Source organism: Arvicola amphibius, chromosome 4, assembly GCF_903992535.2.
Source record: "Arvicola amphibius chromosome 4, mArvAmp1.2, whole genome shotgun sequence".
Lineage (NCBI taxonomy): Eukaryota > Metazoa > Chordata > Mammalia > Rodentia > Cricetidae > Arvicola > Arvicola amphibius.
Window position 1 is genome coordinate 32,313,013 of NC_052050.1, and position 17,246 is coordinate 32,330,258.

General features: G+C 46.3%; 1 protein-coding gene across 1 annotated transcript in view; it reads left to right on the plus strand.

The window, feature by feature from the left end:
• The window catches only part of Scpep1 (serine carboxypeptidase 1), a 29,170-nt gene extending 12,597 nt beyond the window's left edge, over window positions 1-16,573 (plus strand). Inside the window, exons 7-13 of the mRNA XM_038328338.2 lie at window positions 1,420-1,457; window positions 2,472-2,600; window positions 4,271-4,364; window positions 5,208-5,321; window positions 8,119-8,256; window positions 10,069-10,232; window positions 15,952-16,573. Coding sequence (XP_038184266.1) covers window positions 1,420-1,457; window positions 2,472-2,600; window positions 4,271-4,364; window positions 5,208-5,321; window positions 8,119-8,256; window positions 10,069-10,232; window positions 15,952-16,014 — 740 coding nt within the window. The 3' untranslated portion in view covers window positions 16,015-16,573. The remainder of the gene's footprint in view (window positions 1-1,419; window positions 1,458-2,471; window positions 2,601-4,270; window positions 4,365-5,207; window positions 5,322-8,118; window positions 8,257-10,068; window positions 10,233-15,951) is intronic.
• Window positions 16,574-17,246: the final 673 nt, after the last annotated feature.

A 17,246-nucleotide genomic window follows, 5' to 3' on the forward strand; every position in this document is an offset into this window, starting at 1 on the left:
TGTAGTGTTGTGGGGAACTGTTCTGTGTATTAAGGACATGTTGGTGGTAGTGGGTGTGTGTGAAATGTATGCACGTGGTATATTAATACATGTGTGCAAATGCGTGTGTCCATGTATGCATACATGCATAAGCCAGAAGAGGACATCAGACGTCTTTGTCACTCTCTACTGTATATCTTTAAACACAATTCTTTGAGATTTTATTTATTTTTATTTCATATATGTGGGTGGTTGCCTACATGTATGTCTATGTACTGGTGCATGTAGTGCCCTGAGGGGCCAGAAGAGGGCCTCAAATCCTCTGGGACTGGAGTTACAGGTGGTTGTGAACCACCTGATCAAATCAAACTTGGTCATCTGGAAGAGCAGAAAGAACTCTAAACCTCTGAGCTGAGCTATCTCTCCAGTCTCCCACATTATTTCTTGAGTTATAGGGCATCTCCCTGGACCTGGAACTAGACTGGTAGCCAGTAAGCCTCAGCAATCTTCCTGTGTCTACCCCATACCGTGTTGGGACTGACTATAGGCATAAGTAACCAAGCCTGGCTTTGTATGTGGGTGCTGGGATTTGAACTCAGGTCCTCATGCTTGTGCAGCTAGCACGTTTACCTGCTGCGCCGTCTCCCCGACCCCCATTTTTGGACATTTGTGTGTAGCAGCCTCGTCTTCTGGTCATGAGATACCAGTAGGATCACCCAGTGTGACATCCAAAAATGTCCTCAGATATTCCTCTGGGGGCTAAATGGCTCCTAAGTCGGGAACTGCTCTTCTAACAAAAGGTGACTTTTTGTTGTTTTTTTGTTTGTTCAATTGGTTGGTCAAGACAGGCTCTCATGTAGTCTAAACTGACTCAGGTTCACCTTATAGCTGATGCTGGCCTTGAACTCCTGGCTTCTTGCTCTTGTCTCTTGGCACTTTGAAAGGAAGCCAGAGGGATGGTCTTAGCTAATTTTTTTTTTTTTTTTTTTTTTTTGGTTTTTCGAGACAGGGTTTCTCTGTGGCTTTGGAGCCTGTCCTGGAACTAGCTCTTGTAGACCAGGCTGGTCTCGAATTTTTTAAAAGATTTATTTGTTTGTTTGTTTTCGAGACAGTGTTTCTCTGTAGCTTTGAAGCCTGTTAAACCAGGCTGGCTTTGAACTCATGGAGATCCGCCTGCCTCTGCCTCCCGAGTGCTAGGATTAAAGGAGTGCGCCACCAACACCCGGCTTTTAAGATTTATTTATTTTATGTACACGTGAGCGCTCTTTCTGCATGTACACCTTTTCACCAGCAGAGGGCATCAGTTCCCACTGCCGATGGTTATGTGGGTGCTGGGAATTAAACTCAGGACCTCTGGAAGAACAGCCAGTGCTCTTAACCTCTGAGCCATCTCTCCAGCCCCAAGACACAGCTAATTTGTACTCATTTGGTTTTCTTTAGATTCAGTGCTGTCCTGGGGACCTTACCTGTACAGCATGGTAAGTAGGTGGGTGCACCAGGCCACAGTCTCCCTGGGAAGCAGCACCGCTGACTTCCTTGGGCTCTGACCTCCTTTGGTCTGCAGAGCGAGTGTCCTAGTGTTATCACTGTTGTGACCTGGCAGAAGGAACTGAAGGACAGGAGGATTCGTTCGGCTTACGGCTGGAGAGGGTGTGGTTCGCCTTGGCAAGGAGGATATAGTGGCAGAGATGGGAGAGGCTCCTTGTCTGAGTCCGGGTGGTAGATCAGGGAGCGGAGAGAGACATGCCGGTACTCGATGGGTATTCTTTCCCCCTTTATGTTCCGTCTGGGACCTCAGTCAATGTCCATATTCACACCTCAGTTAATCTTCTCTGGAAGAATCCTCACAGACGCACCCAGAGTCGTGCCTCGCTAATGCTTCTAGGGATTTCTTTTGAAAAATTGTGCGTCATGTGTGTTTGTTGCTGGGAACTGAATCCTCAGACATGCACAGCAAGCACCTGCCTGCTGAGCTTAGCCCCAAGTGTTGTCCTGTCATGTCTCCCCTCCCCCCACCCCGAGGCAGGATCTCACGTGTCCTATAGCTTCTTATCTAATCTACCAATTGAGCCACATCCCTAGCCCCCAAAATGATGACCTAAAACTCACCGAGATCCCCCTGCCCAATACACAATCTTGAATTCTCTTGTTCTTATGCGACTTTTCAGATACCCTTCCCCCACAGTTGAAAGGTCGTCTTAAACCTAAACCCTCACGGGCCTACTATCTTGATTCATTTAACAGTCTACCTTGTTTCTTTCCTTATTAGTAAGTATGTGACTTAGGGCTGGGGATGTAACTTGGTGGTAGGACACGGCCTAGAATGCACAAGGTCCTGGGTTTGACCCCCAGCACCTCTCTGACGCTTCTGACTTTGTCCTCTTTAGCTGAGCTCCCATTTTCCCTTCTTCCTTGCTCTTCACTAGCTGCAGCTGGTACCAGACTCACACTCCCTAATCAAGTGGGCTTTTTGTCCTCTGTTTATCTTCCAGTCTCTCCTTGATGACCAAGGCTTGGCCGAGGTGTCTGAAGTTGCTGAGCAAGTCCTTGACGCTATAAACAAGGGCTTCTACAAGGAGGCCACTCAGCTGTGGGGGAAAGCAGAAACAGTCATTGAAAAGGTAAAGACCACATGACATGGGGGATGGGACCCACGGTTGGAGGTGTCAGGTTCACACCTGTCCCTGGCCTCCTGCCGTATGCTGAGTGATAATCTAGAAGGTTGTAGCAATGACGTAGTGGCCCTTTATAGGGTCAGAAAGCTTCCTAGGCTTGAAAGACCTTGTTCCTGGCTGAATGTTTGGATTCTGTAAGAAAGATTGTCACAGCCTGGCAGTGGTGGTGCACACCTTTAATCCCAGCACTCTGGAGGCAGAGGCTGGTAGATGTCTGTGAGTTTGAGGCCAGCCTGGTCTACAGACTGAGTTCCAGAACAGCCAGGGTTATGCAGAGAAAACCTGTCTGGAAAAACCAAAATATGAAAAAAAATTAATGAAAGAAAGGAAGGAAGGAAGGAAGGAAGGAAGGAAGAAAGAAAGAAAGAAAGAAAGAAAGAAAGAAAGAAAGAAAGAAAGAAAGAAAGAAAGAGGAGTCAGGAGGGTCAGAATTTCAGGGTCACTTCAGCTACATCGTAAGTTTAAGGTCATCTTAGGCTACATGAGACTCTGACTCAAAAATAAAGCAACAAAAACCCAACAAACAAAAAAATAATGGTTCAGTGACTTAGTATGTGTCTTAGTTAGGATTTTTTGTTTGTTTGTTTGTTTTTCAAGACAGGGTTTCTCTGTTGGCTGTCCTGGAACTTGCTTTGTAGACCAGGGTGGCCTCGAACTCACTGAGATCTGACTGCCTCTGCCTCCCAAGTGCTGGGATTAAAGGTATGCACCACTGCCGGGCTTAGTTAGGGTTTCTATTACTGTGAAGAGACATCATGACCATAGCAATTCTTATGAAGGGAAGCATTTAATTAATGGGTGGCTTACAGTTTCAGAGGTTTAGTCCATTGTCATCATGGTGGGACATGGCAGCGTGCAGGCAGACATGGTGCTGAAGAGGTAGCTGAGAGTTCTACATCTTATGCAGGCAATAGGAAGTATTCTGTCTCACTGGGCGTGACTTGAGCATATATGAGACCTCAAAGCCCATCTTCCATAGTGACACTTTCCCTCCAACAAGGCCACACCTACTCCAGTGAGGTCATACCTCCTAATAGGGCCACTCCCTTTAGGGACCATTTTGTTTGAAACCACCATAATTGGTAGCGCATATCTGTAATCCAGCACTTCTGATGTAGAAGAAGCAGGAGGATCAGGGGTCCCATCCCTGGTGACATAGCAAGTTTGAGACCATCCTGTACAACATGAGATAACGTCTCAAACACCAGAGGAAACAGACTGCCGTGCTCAGGAGGATGTGTATCTTAAAGACAATACATTTTCTTACTTGGATCCTTGTCAAGTAGTATTCTGCCTTGAGTAAGATCAAAGGAGAGAATACAATGGCCAAGAGGCCGCTCGGCTCTCTGTACGCTGACACGCAGGTCCTTGCATTCCAAATCCCTGTACTCTGACATGCAGGTCCTTGCGTTCCAGCTGTGTCTGGGCTCCCGTGAACTGTGTGCTGCAGGCGCGTGGGCGGGCACAGCTGCCGTCTCAGCCGTTAGAGAGGCTTTCTTACTAGTCCAGTAAATTTGTGAGCTTAAGGTCATCCTTGGAAAGCCAAGCACTTTTCTGTTTTGCAACTTCACCAGTGGACAGAGAAAGACACCATCCGAATGTGCTCTTTATTTCAGAATACAGACGGGGTAAACTTCTATAACATCTTAACTAAAAGCACTCCCGAGACCTCTATGGAATCGAGCCTTGAATTCCTCCGAAGCCCCTTAGGTGAGTATACCTTGCCGTGGTTGGTCTCTACTCAGCTTCTGCGCAGGGAGACCTGCCCTGTTACTAACATGCGTTTATATAACAGAAGGATTTTTCAGTGGCTTGAAGTATATTCACAGAGTTGCACAGTCATCACCTCAATCCAGTTTTAGAATGTTCCCATCACCCCAAAAAGATCCCACACATCTGTTTGCAGTCACTTCTCCTTCCCACTCACAGCCCCAGGCGATCACTAAGCTGCTTTCTGTCTCTCTGGGTTTGGGCTTTTCTCAACATTCTATATAAATGGAATAATACAGTAGCTTTTGCCTCTGTTTTTTGTCTGTTTGGTTGGTTGGTTGTTGTTCCTTAGCACGATCTATTTGAGAAGCAATTTAAGCACCAATCTTAGCCAAAGGGCCAGAGAGCACTGGGAACCGATGCCTTTTGATGATGGCAGGTTAGGAATGGTAGCCCACAGGGGAAGGAAGCAGTTTCTGCTCACTGAGCTGCAGTGTTGTGTCCTGCGTCCCCGCAGGGCTGACTTTGGTGGTTGCTCAGCTGGCTGAGCTTGGGTTTGGTTGCCTGAGCCCCTCCCCCAGTCCACTCTCCGTTCCTTGATTCCCTTTCTCAGCTGACTTCCTTGGCCTGTCTGTTCAGGGTAGTCACAGTGGCCCTGTAGTAGTGCACAGACTGCAGTTATCGATAACCTATCAGATTTCAGCCACTTCTGGCCTCCTTTCTCCCCTCCACGTGGATCAAAGTGGCTTTTTCCTGTGCCGTCTCCCCCAGTAGCTTGGGAGAGATGTCTCTGGGGTCCTGCTCCCAGGCCTTTTGACTCACTGTGTACCAGTTTGCTTTTAGTTCGGCTTTGTCAGCGTCATGTGAGACACCTCCAAGGAGACACCTTAAGTCAACTCATGAATGGCCCCATCAGAAAGAAGCTCAAAATTATCCCTGAGGATTGCTCCTGGGGAGGTACGTGAATGGCCTAATCAAGTGTCATTTGTGTGTGTGGGGGGGGGATATGCAATTTGAGAGCCCTTAATTCTGTAGCCTGGGTTTCCTTGGTGCTGGCAGTTTGTTGTAAGTCAAATTCTGTTGCTGTCTGCAGCGGATGTAGAATCAGTCAGTGACATTGCCAAAGCAGATCAGAGTAAGGGGCTGGCGGAGAAGTGGGTGGGAAGTGGTATGTGATTGGTTATGAGTTGATTGTTGTTGAAGCCTAGTATAGACGCACGGGGACTATTGTACCCTTTACCTTTGTAACACAGTGAGGTGATACACACCTCAAATTCCCAGTCCTTGGGAGGCTGACATCGGATCACAAGTTTGAGGCCAGCCTGGGCAATTTAGTAAAACGCTGTCTCTAAAAAAAAAAAAAAAAAATTAAAAGGCTGGGGAGATAGCTCATTGGTTGAAGGCACTTTCCATCAAACCTGTTGACCCGACTTCAGTCTCTGGGACTCAACGTGCTAGAAGGAGAAAACTGACTCCCGGAAGTTATCCTTTGGCCTCTACCTGTGCCCCATGGCATGTATCTGTCTCCACCCCCACCCACCATCAGTCATTCAATAGGTTTTTTTTAAACTTATGACAAAAAAATCTGCATTTTTATTAAAAATTCTACAGCCGGTCATGTGAGATTTCTAGCCAGAGGTCCTTTGAAGGGTATCAGATGGACCATGTACCTAGGCAGGGTTTGCCCAGTTCCCATGCTGGCCTTTCAAACATTCTGGTGCTCGATATGGTCCTGCCATGTCTGTGTTCTGGTCTGGAGGTCACAGTGCGGAAACGCTGGCATCTTTAGAGACCAGCCAGATAGAAATCCTGGGCAAGATCCTAGTTAGTCTCATGGGGGCCTTTAAACAAGAAAAGTGGCATTTGTTTGGTCTGCGACCAAGATACCCCAAGACTATTAGGTCAGAGGCCCCTTCCTCAGATTGCCCCTCTTGTAACTGCTGAGAGTTATGGGTTTTGTTTTCATTCATTCATTCATTCATTGATTCATTCATTCATTCTATTTGGTTTTTGGTTTTTCCAAATAGGGTTTCTCTATGTAATATACTGACTGTCCTGGAACTCGCTCTGTAGACCAGGCTGACCTCAGACTCACAGAGATCCACATGCCTCTGCCTTCTGAGTGCTGGGATCAGAGGTGTGTGCCACCACTGTCCAGTCAGAACTGTGTTTTGACCCTGGTCCTGACTTTGTTAGGGTTCATGGGTCACGGCCTCATAGGCCGCATCACTGGAGCTCATTCCTGACTTAGAATCCTCATGTCTCTGCATCAAGTAAAAAGCAGACTATGGTGTTAGATGCTGCAGGGGGCTCCGTATAGTGGCAGACACCTGCAGTCAGTCCCAGTTCTCAGCAGGCTGGCGCAGGACGATTGAGAGTTCAAGGCCTGCATGGGCTACATAATAAATGAACAAATAATGTCTTAAGTAGCCAGGTGTAGTGGCTCACATATGTGAACCCAGCACGTGGGAGGCTGAGGTACGAGTATCACAGTAAGTTCTGGGTCAGTCTGGATTAGAGTGAGACCCTGTCTCAAGAAAGAATCAAATCGGGACTGGAGAGATGGCTCAGTGGTTAATGCCCTTGCTGTTCTCGCAGAGGTCCTGAGTTTGGTTCCCAAAACCCACACTGGGTAGCTTACATCCTGTGACTCCCGTTTCGGGAGATCCAGTGCCCTTTTCTGGCTTCCATGGGCCCTGCACGCATGTGGTGCCCCTAAATGTATACAGGTGCACACAAGCGCACGCATGCACAGAAATAAAACTAAATCTTTTTAAAAAATCCAAATGATGGGGCTGGAGAGATGGCTCAGAGGTTAAGAGCACTGGCTGGAGGTCCTGAGTTCAATTCCCAGCAACCACATGGTGGCTCACAACCATCTGTACTGAGATCTGGTGCCCTCCTCTGGTGTGTGGGCATACATCGAGGCAGAATGTTGTATACATAATAATAAATAAATCTTTTTAAAAAAATCCAAATGATGAAAAAGGACAAGCTGTCCTTGGCTGTGAGTTGCAGTTGGTCAACCAGGCCAAATTCGAGTCTTAGCTCACCAGTGGCTGCTTATTTCCACCTGGCTATGTTCCTGAGCCTCCCTGAGCCTCCTTTACTTACACTTTGTTCAGGCTCCTTATCTTCCAGCGTAGTGATGAAGAAGTAGGAATCGCCTCTGTAATATTTACCTAGCCCCATGCCTGTCAGATAAATGGCGGTGGTTGTTAAATTGTCAACAGCTATGATAGGGGGTCAGGTGGTCAGGCAACAAGAATCTGTGCTGTCTGTTGTCTGATAGTCACGTCTTAGCCATCTGCCTTTCCTAAAGGCCTGCTCTGAAGTAGCTTAGGTCTGGTTTGGTTTGTGGTACAGTAGCCCCCTGTTCAGGTTCATTGCTTGTGACATGGCCCTGAGACTATTAGCCACAAACTCGCTTCGCCCCAAAGTACAGTATATTCCCAAGTGGACCAGCTGAAAGGCTTTCTGGGCCTCTGCCTCTCTGTTTCCTTCTGCAGATTCCAGTTCCTTGTTGCACATGGCAAGCTCCCAAGCAAAGAGACCGTGTGCGCTCTTTCTGTTTCTTTTCCTCCCAGCTGTTGCTGGCCAGTTGAGTTGGTTCCTCTGTGGAGCACCTGGCATACAGCCTTGGTTGACTACCTAGGGACTGTTAGGTACCATATCTTAGGATGCTTGGGTTGAAAGATACTTCTTAATCTGGCCCATTCTAACCTGCTACCTCTCTCTCCTTCTGCTTTTGTAGCCCAGTCATCTTACGTCTTCATAAGCATGGAGGGAGACTTCATGAAGCCTGTCGTCCACATTGTGGATGAGTTGTTGGAAGCTGGGGTCAATGTGATTGTGTATAATGGACAGCTGGATCTCATTGTGGACACCATGGGTAGGCGCCGACTCTGAGGGACACGTGGAAGCAATCATGGGTCAAGCTAGAAGGAAATGGCCTTGGATACATTAGCCTTGGGGTTGGTGGCATTGATATCAGGAGGAATACCATTTCCTGCTACATCCATCAACCCCTGACTAGTCTCGGTAGCATAAGTAATAAAAACCCAGAGACAGAAGTTGGGGATCAACTCGAAAACCAGAAAAGCAAGGCAGCCAAGCCACTAGAGAAGTCTTTCCTCTACCAAGGCTGGGTGACTGCAAAATAAGCGTTTTTTTTTTCCCTTTCGAGACTAGAGCTCACTCTATAGACCAGGCTGGCCTTGAACTCACAAAGATCCACCTGCCTCTGCCTCCCTAGGGCTGGGATCAAGGCATGTGACTCCCTAGGACTGGGATTAAAGATGTGAGCCACCACCACCTGGATTTGTTTCTGCATTGATCTTGTGTAGCCCAGGGTAGCCTCGAACTCACAGAGATCCCTCTGGCTCTGTCTCCCTAATTCTGGGATTAAAGGTGTGTGTCCCCATTGTCTGACCTCAAGTGGCTTTAACTTTGCCTCTGGTCTTCAAGATTTATTTACCAAAATACAAATAATATAACACTACAACTCCCGAGCTGTGACGCATGAGAGAATCCTAGGTCTTTCTTATTCTGGGGTGCCTGGGTATGATTAAAGGAAAGAATAATAGTCTGCCACCCTCCCGCCAAAGCCTTCCTGGCTCTTGAATATGCAACTTCACTGGGGGAAGGCTTTATTTCTGTGCAGTGTTACAGGTGTTAAACACTAACTACTAACGGCCCTTATTTCCAAGACCCCAGGAGAACTGGTCTCTGTAGGATCTCAGGCAGGATCCCATTGCCTTATCTGAAAACCACATGCTTTATCTGATGGCAGTAAAGTCCTGGGGATGCTTAGAGACCAGATCTTAGAACCCACAGGTAAAGCTGTGCCTAGTACCCAGGCCTGTGATTGGTAGGAAAAGTATCTGCTCAATACCCCCAAGACCAAATTCTCAGCACAAAGGAGATGTATTTGCCCCAGAAGGACAGGGCAGGGACTAGAGACAAAGACAAGAGATAGGGGATGAGGGAGAAGGGGAAGGGAACAAGAGAGACAAGAAAAGGGGTATTTATCCCAGAGGACAAAGGAATACCTCTGGACATGGCACATAGACAAATAGCAGTTTATAAAGAGGGAAATCCCATGATAGGATGAGGTGCTTAAAATTTTAATTGGGTTTGTTAATTAGGTGAACCAAAGAGAGCTTTTGATTTCAATCCTTTGATAGCTGGACCTTGGTAGTCAGCCTCAGCAGGAGGGACTGGCCAAATAAGGGAATAGACCTTGGGGGCTAGCTTCAGGAATGTACTCTTAACAACTTTTAGCAAGGCAGAGGGAACTGGGGAGAAGGTCAAGGCCTGCCAGAGCCACATACTCAAGTGGGCTAGTGTCTGTCACTGATGATAGCCACCAAAGTTAAGACAAAATGATTAAAATATCAAGTCCCAGATGAGCAGTAGAGTGAGTTCAAGGCCAGCCTGGAACACTTGAAATTTAGCAAGACATTCTCTTTAAAAAAAAAAAAAAAGCCTCATAGCTGTTGGATTTCTCAGCCCCAGGTATCGATGGGAACCTTCCTGAAAGGGGTTCACAGGCCCCACCAGGAACTGCTTGTCACAAGATCTCAGTGAATTTCCTGTGCATTACAGCCAGGCAGCACTAAGTTATAGGACCTAGATTGTTTTCTCTGCCCCTGACTCCACCACGCTCTTAGTACTGATCCCTTTCCTTGGCCCCTCTCCCTAGGTCAGGAGGCCTGGCTGCGGAAGCTGAAGTGGCCGCATCTGTCCAAATTCAACCAGCTGAAATGGAAGGCCCTGTACAGCAATCCTGAGTCTCTGGAAACATCTGCGTTCGTCAAGTCCTATAAGAACCTGGCCTTCTACTGGATCCTAAGGGCGGGTCACATGGTGAGCGATCTCCCTTTTGTTCTAAAGTAAAGGATGGTGCTGTGTGGGAAGCCACAATGTTTCCTGCCTACATCCATTGGCCTTCAGAGAAAACTTCAGGCTTGGGAATATCTGAAGTCCGTCCATGCTGTACTGCCTGCCACGACACACACCATTTCCCGTGTGTGCGTGCGTGTGTGCGTGCGTGCGTGCGTGTGTGTGTGTGTGTGTGTGTGTGTGTGTGTGTACCTTGCGTTCTTGCATGCATGTGGAGGCATGAGTTACCCTGGGTATTGTGTTCCTCGATTACCTTGTTTGTGGGCAGGGTTTCACCACATAGCCAGGACTAGTCTGGGATTCACTATGTAGATCTTAGATCAGGCTGACCTTGAACTCACAAAGATTCACCTGCCTCTGCTGGGATTAAAGGCACGCTTCACCACTCCTGGCTTAAGCTTATTTTTTGAGACAGGGTCTCACTGAATTTGGAGCTCTCCAATTGAGCTAGGCTGGCTGGCCAGTGAACGTGGAGTCTGCCTGTCTCTGCCTTCCCAGTGCTGAGATTATAGGTGTGGACTTCCAAGACTGACTTTTCATGGGTGCTAGGGATCTGAACTCAGGTCCTCAAGTTTTTGAGGCAACTTTACCAACTGACTTATCTCCCTAATCTGAGTTTTAAGGTTTTGGGGTTTTTTTAAATGAAATTCTGCCAAATTTGAACATTGTTAATCCAAAAATCTAAACTCTGAAACTTTTTTATTTTTTTTTATTTTTTTTAAATATTTATTTATTTAGTATGTATACAATATTCTCTCTGCGTGTATGCCTGAAGGCCAGAAGAGGGCGCCAGATCTCATTACAGATGGCTGTGAGCCACCATGTGGTTGCTGGGAATTGAACTCAGGACCTTTGGAAGAGCAGGCAATGCTCTTAACCTCTGAGCCATCTCTCCAGCCCCTGAAACTTTTTTAACATTAACACAACGTTGCAGGGAGAAGGATCATTTTCAGATCTCATGTCATCTGACAGAGTTGAGACACAATGTGCTAAAAACATTGCACAAAATTACCATCATCCCATAGGGTTAGTGACAGCCGTCTTGGGTCCCAGCCTCAAGATTTCTTGTTGTGTATATGCAAGTATTTCAAAATCTGGGGGGAAAACACTCTATTTAAGGGTTACTCAACCTTCAACCTCTGTTAGGGCTTTTTGTTGTTGTTAAAGTTTTACTTACTCATGTGTATGACTGCCCTGCTTTCATGCACACCAGCAGAAGGAATCTGATCCATTACAGATGGTTGTGAGCCATCATATGGAATTCTGAAACCACTGAGCCATCTCTCCAGGCCTCTGATAGTATTTCTTTGAGGCTGAACATTACCTTATTTTAAAGTTTAAATCTCCCTGAGAGATGTATGCTGGGCTGGCTCTTCCTTCTCCAATCTTGGTTTTACGTGAATTCATTGGGTGCGTGGTTCTTAACACTTTGCTGTGGGGGAGGAAAGGAAAATTATGTTCTCATGACTATAACACTTAAAGCCGAGCTGAACACAAGGACACCCTCACATAATCCCAGCACTCGGGAGACAGCCAGAAGGATCAGGAATTTAAGTCTGGCCTTGGCTACATAGTAAATTCTAGAGCATGGGCAAACAGAGGTGATGGCTGCCTTGTGAAGTCGAGCCTCAGTAGGGAAGGCATATGTGGTGGGGAGTGTCTCTACGCAGTGGTGGCCCAGGGACATGTTTGGAAGAGGCTTTGGGTATAAAGAAGGACTCTGGGCTGTGGGCACTTCATGCCCATGGAGGGAACGAACTATTTTCTTTTTAGGTTATGTATTGATTACATAGCTCTCTCTGAGCTGAGCAAGATTACAGGGCCCTCAATCTCAAGTGTTCCCAAGTCCCACAACAGACGCATATATTGATGAAGGAATTGGGAATAGCAAAAGGCAGAAGGGCCCCCCAAACCTCATTAATGAGACACCCAAATGTCTCCTAAGTACTAAGCATAAGCACTCTGTGCAGGGCTGGGTGAATGCTGCTGGTCCCTGGCCTCACGGAGCTGCAGGCCAGCAGGGCCTAGGGTTACAGACGTCTGGGAGGATTACAGATCAAACATTTACTAATAGTGAATCACAAATTTATTTAAAGACAGTTAAGCAGTAAAATTAAACCTATACAAAAGGGAATTTTTTTCTTTGGTATACGTTTAATTTTATTGTTTATTTAGAGACTAAAGTAAGTTTCCATAGTATTGAGATGTATATGCCTGTTTATTTTTATATAAAGAAATACATCTTGAATATTTGATACTCCAGACAAAGAGGATCTTCATTATTTTTCAGAGTTTACCTCTGTTTTAAGTTTTATAAGGTTTATTTTCTTTTTATTTATTTTAAATGACTTATTTATTTTTATGTACATTAGTGTTTTGCCTCCATGTATGTCTGTATGAGGGTGTCAGATCGCCTGTGAGCTGCCATGTGGGTGCTGGGAATGAACCCGGGTCCTCTGGAAGAGCAGCCAAGTGCTTTTAACCATTTAGCCATCTCTCCAGCCCCTTGTTTTATTTTCAGATGTATGTGTTCATGTGAGTACATGCCACATGTCTGCGGGTGCCCATGGATACCAAAAGAGGCTGTCAAGCTGGAGTTACAGGTTATCCACCCAACACAGATCCTGGGGCCTGAACTCTGGTCCTCTGGAAGAACAGCAAGTGCTTACACTGCCTCTCTAGCCCTGCTATTTGGACTTTAAGATATTTTTAGTTAGATTATTTTTGCAGAGGGTTGTGGGGGTGACGGACATGTGGAGGTGAAAAGACAGCGCAGAGCCGTCCCCCTCCCCTTCGGCCTCGTGGGTCCAGAGGATCAGACTCAGGGTGTCCGGCTTAGCAACAGCTGCCTTTCCCTGACGAACCATCTTGCCAGCCCAGTAATTTGAAGTTGAAGTTTTATAATGGTCACAGCTGAGAATGCTGCTTCATAGAAATAAGTAAAAGAAGGTAGCGGGAGGAATTAGGTAATTTTTTAAATTATTGGAAATTACATCTTCATTCTGTTGGCTTTTTTTGTTTTTTTTTTTGAGGCAATGTCTCACTTTGTTGCCCTGGCTGACCTAGAACTCACAGACCTGCCAGTCTCTGCCTCCTAAGTGCTGAAATTAAAGGTGTGCACCACCACTGCCCTGATTAGGGCAAACTTTTAATGACAGGCTATCTCCCCAGCACCGTATGACAGTTTTTCACTGAACCCAAGTCAACGACTCAAATAGATTTTTATTTTTTTAGATAAAGTCTGGTTTAGCTCATGCTAGTCTGGAGTGTGCTATGTAGTAAGAGTGATCGTGACCTCCTGGTTCCCGGGCTTTTCTACCTCTTAAATGCTATGGTTACAGGTATTACTACCATATCCTGCTAGAGCAGTGGTTCTCAACCCATGGGTCTTGACCCCTCTGGGGGTCAAATGACCCTTTCACAGGGGTCACCTAAGATATTTGCATTATGATTCATAACAGTTATGAAGTAGCATCGAGTATATTTCATGGTTGGGGGTCAGTCACCACAACATGAGGAACATACAGAGTCCCAGCATTAGGAAGGTTGAGAAACCCCTGTGGTCAGGAATCCGAAGCTACAGAGCAAAGGCCAGCCTGGAGTACAGGAGACTCTCAGGAAAGGGGAGGAGCACCCCATACTTTGAAGGACAGACTGACACAGGAAGCAGTGGGGACCAGGCTGTTCGAGAGCCCTAATGGGACACACTGCTACTTGGTATGACCCTCCCGCTCCAGCGTGAAATTCAGACTTGCATCTTCTTGGTTTGTCACTTGCAGAACAGCGTGTTCAAGCTAAAACAGTCCTTAGAAACTGTTACCAAGTCATTCAGTTGACAGAGTCTCATTTTAGGAAGCCCCAATTAGGAGAGTCCCGGACAGTGAATCACAGAATCAGAGGGTGGGGATATCAGGCCCCCATGTCTCAGATAAGGTGTCTGTGGCTGTGAAGAGACACCATGACCACAGCAACCATTACAAAGGAAAACATCTAACTGGGGCTGGTTCACAGTCAGAGGTTTAGTCCATCATTAGCACGGTGGGAAACATGGCGGCATGTGGACAGTCATGGTGCTGGAGAAGGAACTGAGAGTTCTACAGCTTGATCTGCAGGCAGCAGGAAGTGAACTAAGTTTGAGCTTCTAAGACCTCAAAGCTGAGCGAGGGTTCGCATGCTGAGCAAGCGTTCATTTCTTTTGGCTTTTAGCTCCAGTTAAACTGTGCTCCTCCCCTCTCCCCGTCTCCACCCCATCCCCAGCCTGGACAAGGACCTTCCTCCTACAAAAGGAACGCTTTCAAATGTTGAACTTCTCCTCCCTTCTCTGCTCCTATTTGTTTTATTTGTTAGTGTGTCGGGGTGGAGGGCATGCCTCGAAGTGTATATGGACATCAGAGCACGTCTCTCACTTGGTTCTCTCCTTCCACCTTGTTGGGGGAGGGTCTCTCTGTGCCGGTTCAGGGATTTCTGGGAGATTCTTCTGTTTCCACCTTTTGTCTTGCCACAGGAGTACTAGGGTTACAGATGCACATGCCCGTATCTGAATTTTTAAATTAAAAGAACGTTTTTTAAAATTTATTTATTTATACTTTCTGCGCATTTGTGTTGTGCCTGCCTGTGTGTCTGTGTGAGGATGTTGGGTCCCCTAGAACTGGAGTTACAGACAGTCTTGGGCCAGCATGGAATTGAACCCAGGTCCTCTCTCCGGAAGAGCAGCCTTGCTCCTACTCACTGAGCCATCTCTTCAGCCACCCCAAAATTATTAAACATACTGATGTTTTTTGTTTTGTTTTGCTTTGCTTTGCTTTGCTTTTTTGAGACAGGGTCTAAAAATTTAGCCTAAGCTGTCTTTTGACTTTTTCTATATTGCTAAATCTGGTTTTGAATTCATGATCCTCCTGCCTCCACTCTCAAGTGCTGGTCTTACAGGCATGTACCCTCTCAGCCTGTTTTACATGGTACCATTCCCAGGGATGAACGCATGTCTTTATGCATGCCAGACAAAGACTTTAGCAGCTGTACTACTTCCTCAGCCCTTCTTTCTGCACCATCTTCCTTTTTTTCTTAAAGAGGCCAAATCCCAGTGCCATAAACACAGCCCCCATAAGGAAGTCAGCAAGGGCTATGTATGTGACTCACTGGTAAAACACTTGCCTAACGTGTGTGAAGCCCCGGGGTTTGGTTTCCTGCTCTGCTAAAAAGAGAGAGGAAGGAAGAAGGGAAGGAGAAAGGGACATGGAAAGAGAGGGAACGGAGAAATGAACAGATCATCCCCAAGTGGTATAAAGGAAGCTCTTCCCTAAATGCCAACTCCTTCAGGCCCCAACACCCTGGGAGCCCAGAAGAACTTTTTTTTTTTTTTTTGTTTTTGTTTTTGTTTTTTTTTTTTTTTTTTTTGGTTTTTCTTTTTTTTTTTTTTTTCTTTTTACTTTTTTTGGTTTTTCGAGACAGGGTTTCTCTGCAGCTTTTTTAGAGCCTGTCCTGGAACTAGCTCTTGTAGACCAGGCTGGCCTCGAACTCACAGAGATCCGCCTGCCTCTGCCTCCCGAGTGCTGGGATTAAAGGCGTGCGCCACCACCGCCCGGCCCCAGAAGAACTTTGATCTAGAAAGGCGGATGTCAGTCACCTTTGTCCTTGACCCAGTAGTTACGTCAGGAATGCTAATCTAGATGCTTCTTGGTTCCAGGTTCCTGCAGACCAAGGGGCCATGGCTCTGAAGATGCTGAGGCTGGTAACTCAGCAAGAGTAGCATGGCCGAGCTGAGCGGAGCTGGCTGGGCCTGCAGACCCCGGAGCAGAGCCTAGAATGGAGGTGCTAATGTCACAGGCTCTTCCCTGATGGTCCTGTGGGATGTGACTATGGGGGCTCCTGCCATCTCCTGTACACTGGAAGACCGTGGCTTCTGTGACAACTTAGAAATCAGTTCTGCTTTGAAAAGAGCATTCAAAACCAGACTCATTTAATCAAAATGAAGGACTGTAATGGACAGACCTCTTAATACCAAAACAAATGATAGCACATGCAACTCCCAGCACTTGAGAGGTAGAAGCAAGATCACCCTCAGCTAGGTTGCAAGTTCAAAGCCAGCCTACACTAGATGGGAGTGACAGAAAGAGAACAATAAACACCCACTGAGCTGCCAACTCAATGTCTATGCCTATAATAAGTCTTTTGTTTGCTACATATACCTATATATTTTTACAAAAATGGAATCCATACTATATGCTATTTTGCTTTCTATTTTGTTCACAGATCAACATGACTTGTACTACTTTTCCTGTCAATAAATGTGCTGTGATGTTTTTAAAGACTGTTGAAAATTCAATTTTGTGATCACTCCTTGCTAATTGTTTCCCTCGAGAGTTTCTAGTCTGTCCCTGTTGCAAATGGCACTCTGGTAAGTCACCCTAATAGCTAATGGTTTTATACACACTTTGTTTCCTTCTGGTAAGCTTGTAGAAGGATAAATGTTTACTCCTAAGATTTCCACGTTCCTTTAAAAGTTAAGATGATAAACTCAGGGGCTGGAGAGATGGCTCAGAGGTTAAGAGCACTGGCTGCTCTTCCAGAGGTCCTGAGTTCAATTCCCAGCAACCACATGGTGGCTCACAACCATCTGTACTGAGATCTGGCGCCCTCCTCTGGCATGCGGGCATACATTGAGGCAGAATGTTGTATACATAATAAATAAAAAAAAAAAAAAAAAAAAAGATGATAAACTCAGGATTTAATGTTTGAACCACAACCTGAGTTCTGAATGAGTGGCAATCTTGGACAGCAAACCCCAGCTCTACCCGGAGAACATGAGGGCTTCCTCACAATTCCCAGCAACATCATCCCAGTCCCGTGTTCCATAGCCACCTCTCCCTGGGGCTCACTGTCCTCAAGTCTCTTGTGTCCCTTGGAGAGACCATTAGAAGCCTGTGCTGGGTCCAGCCTGTGCATTCCCTTTCTCCTGCTGCCTTTGTTCTGTGTTTGTTT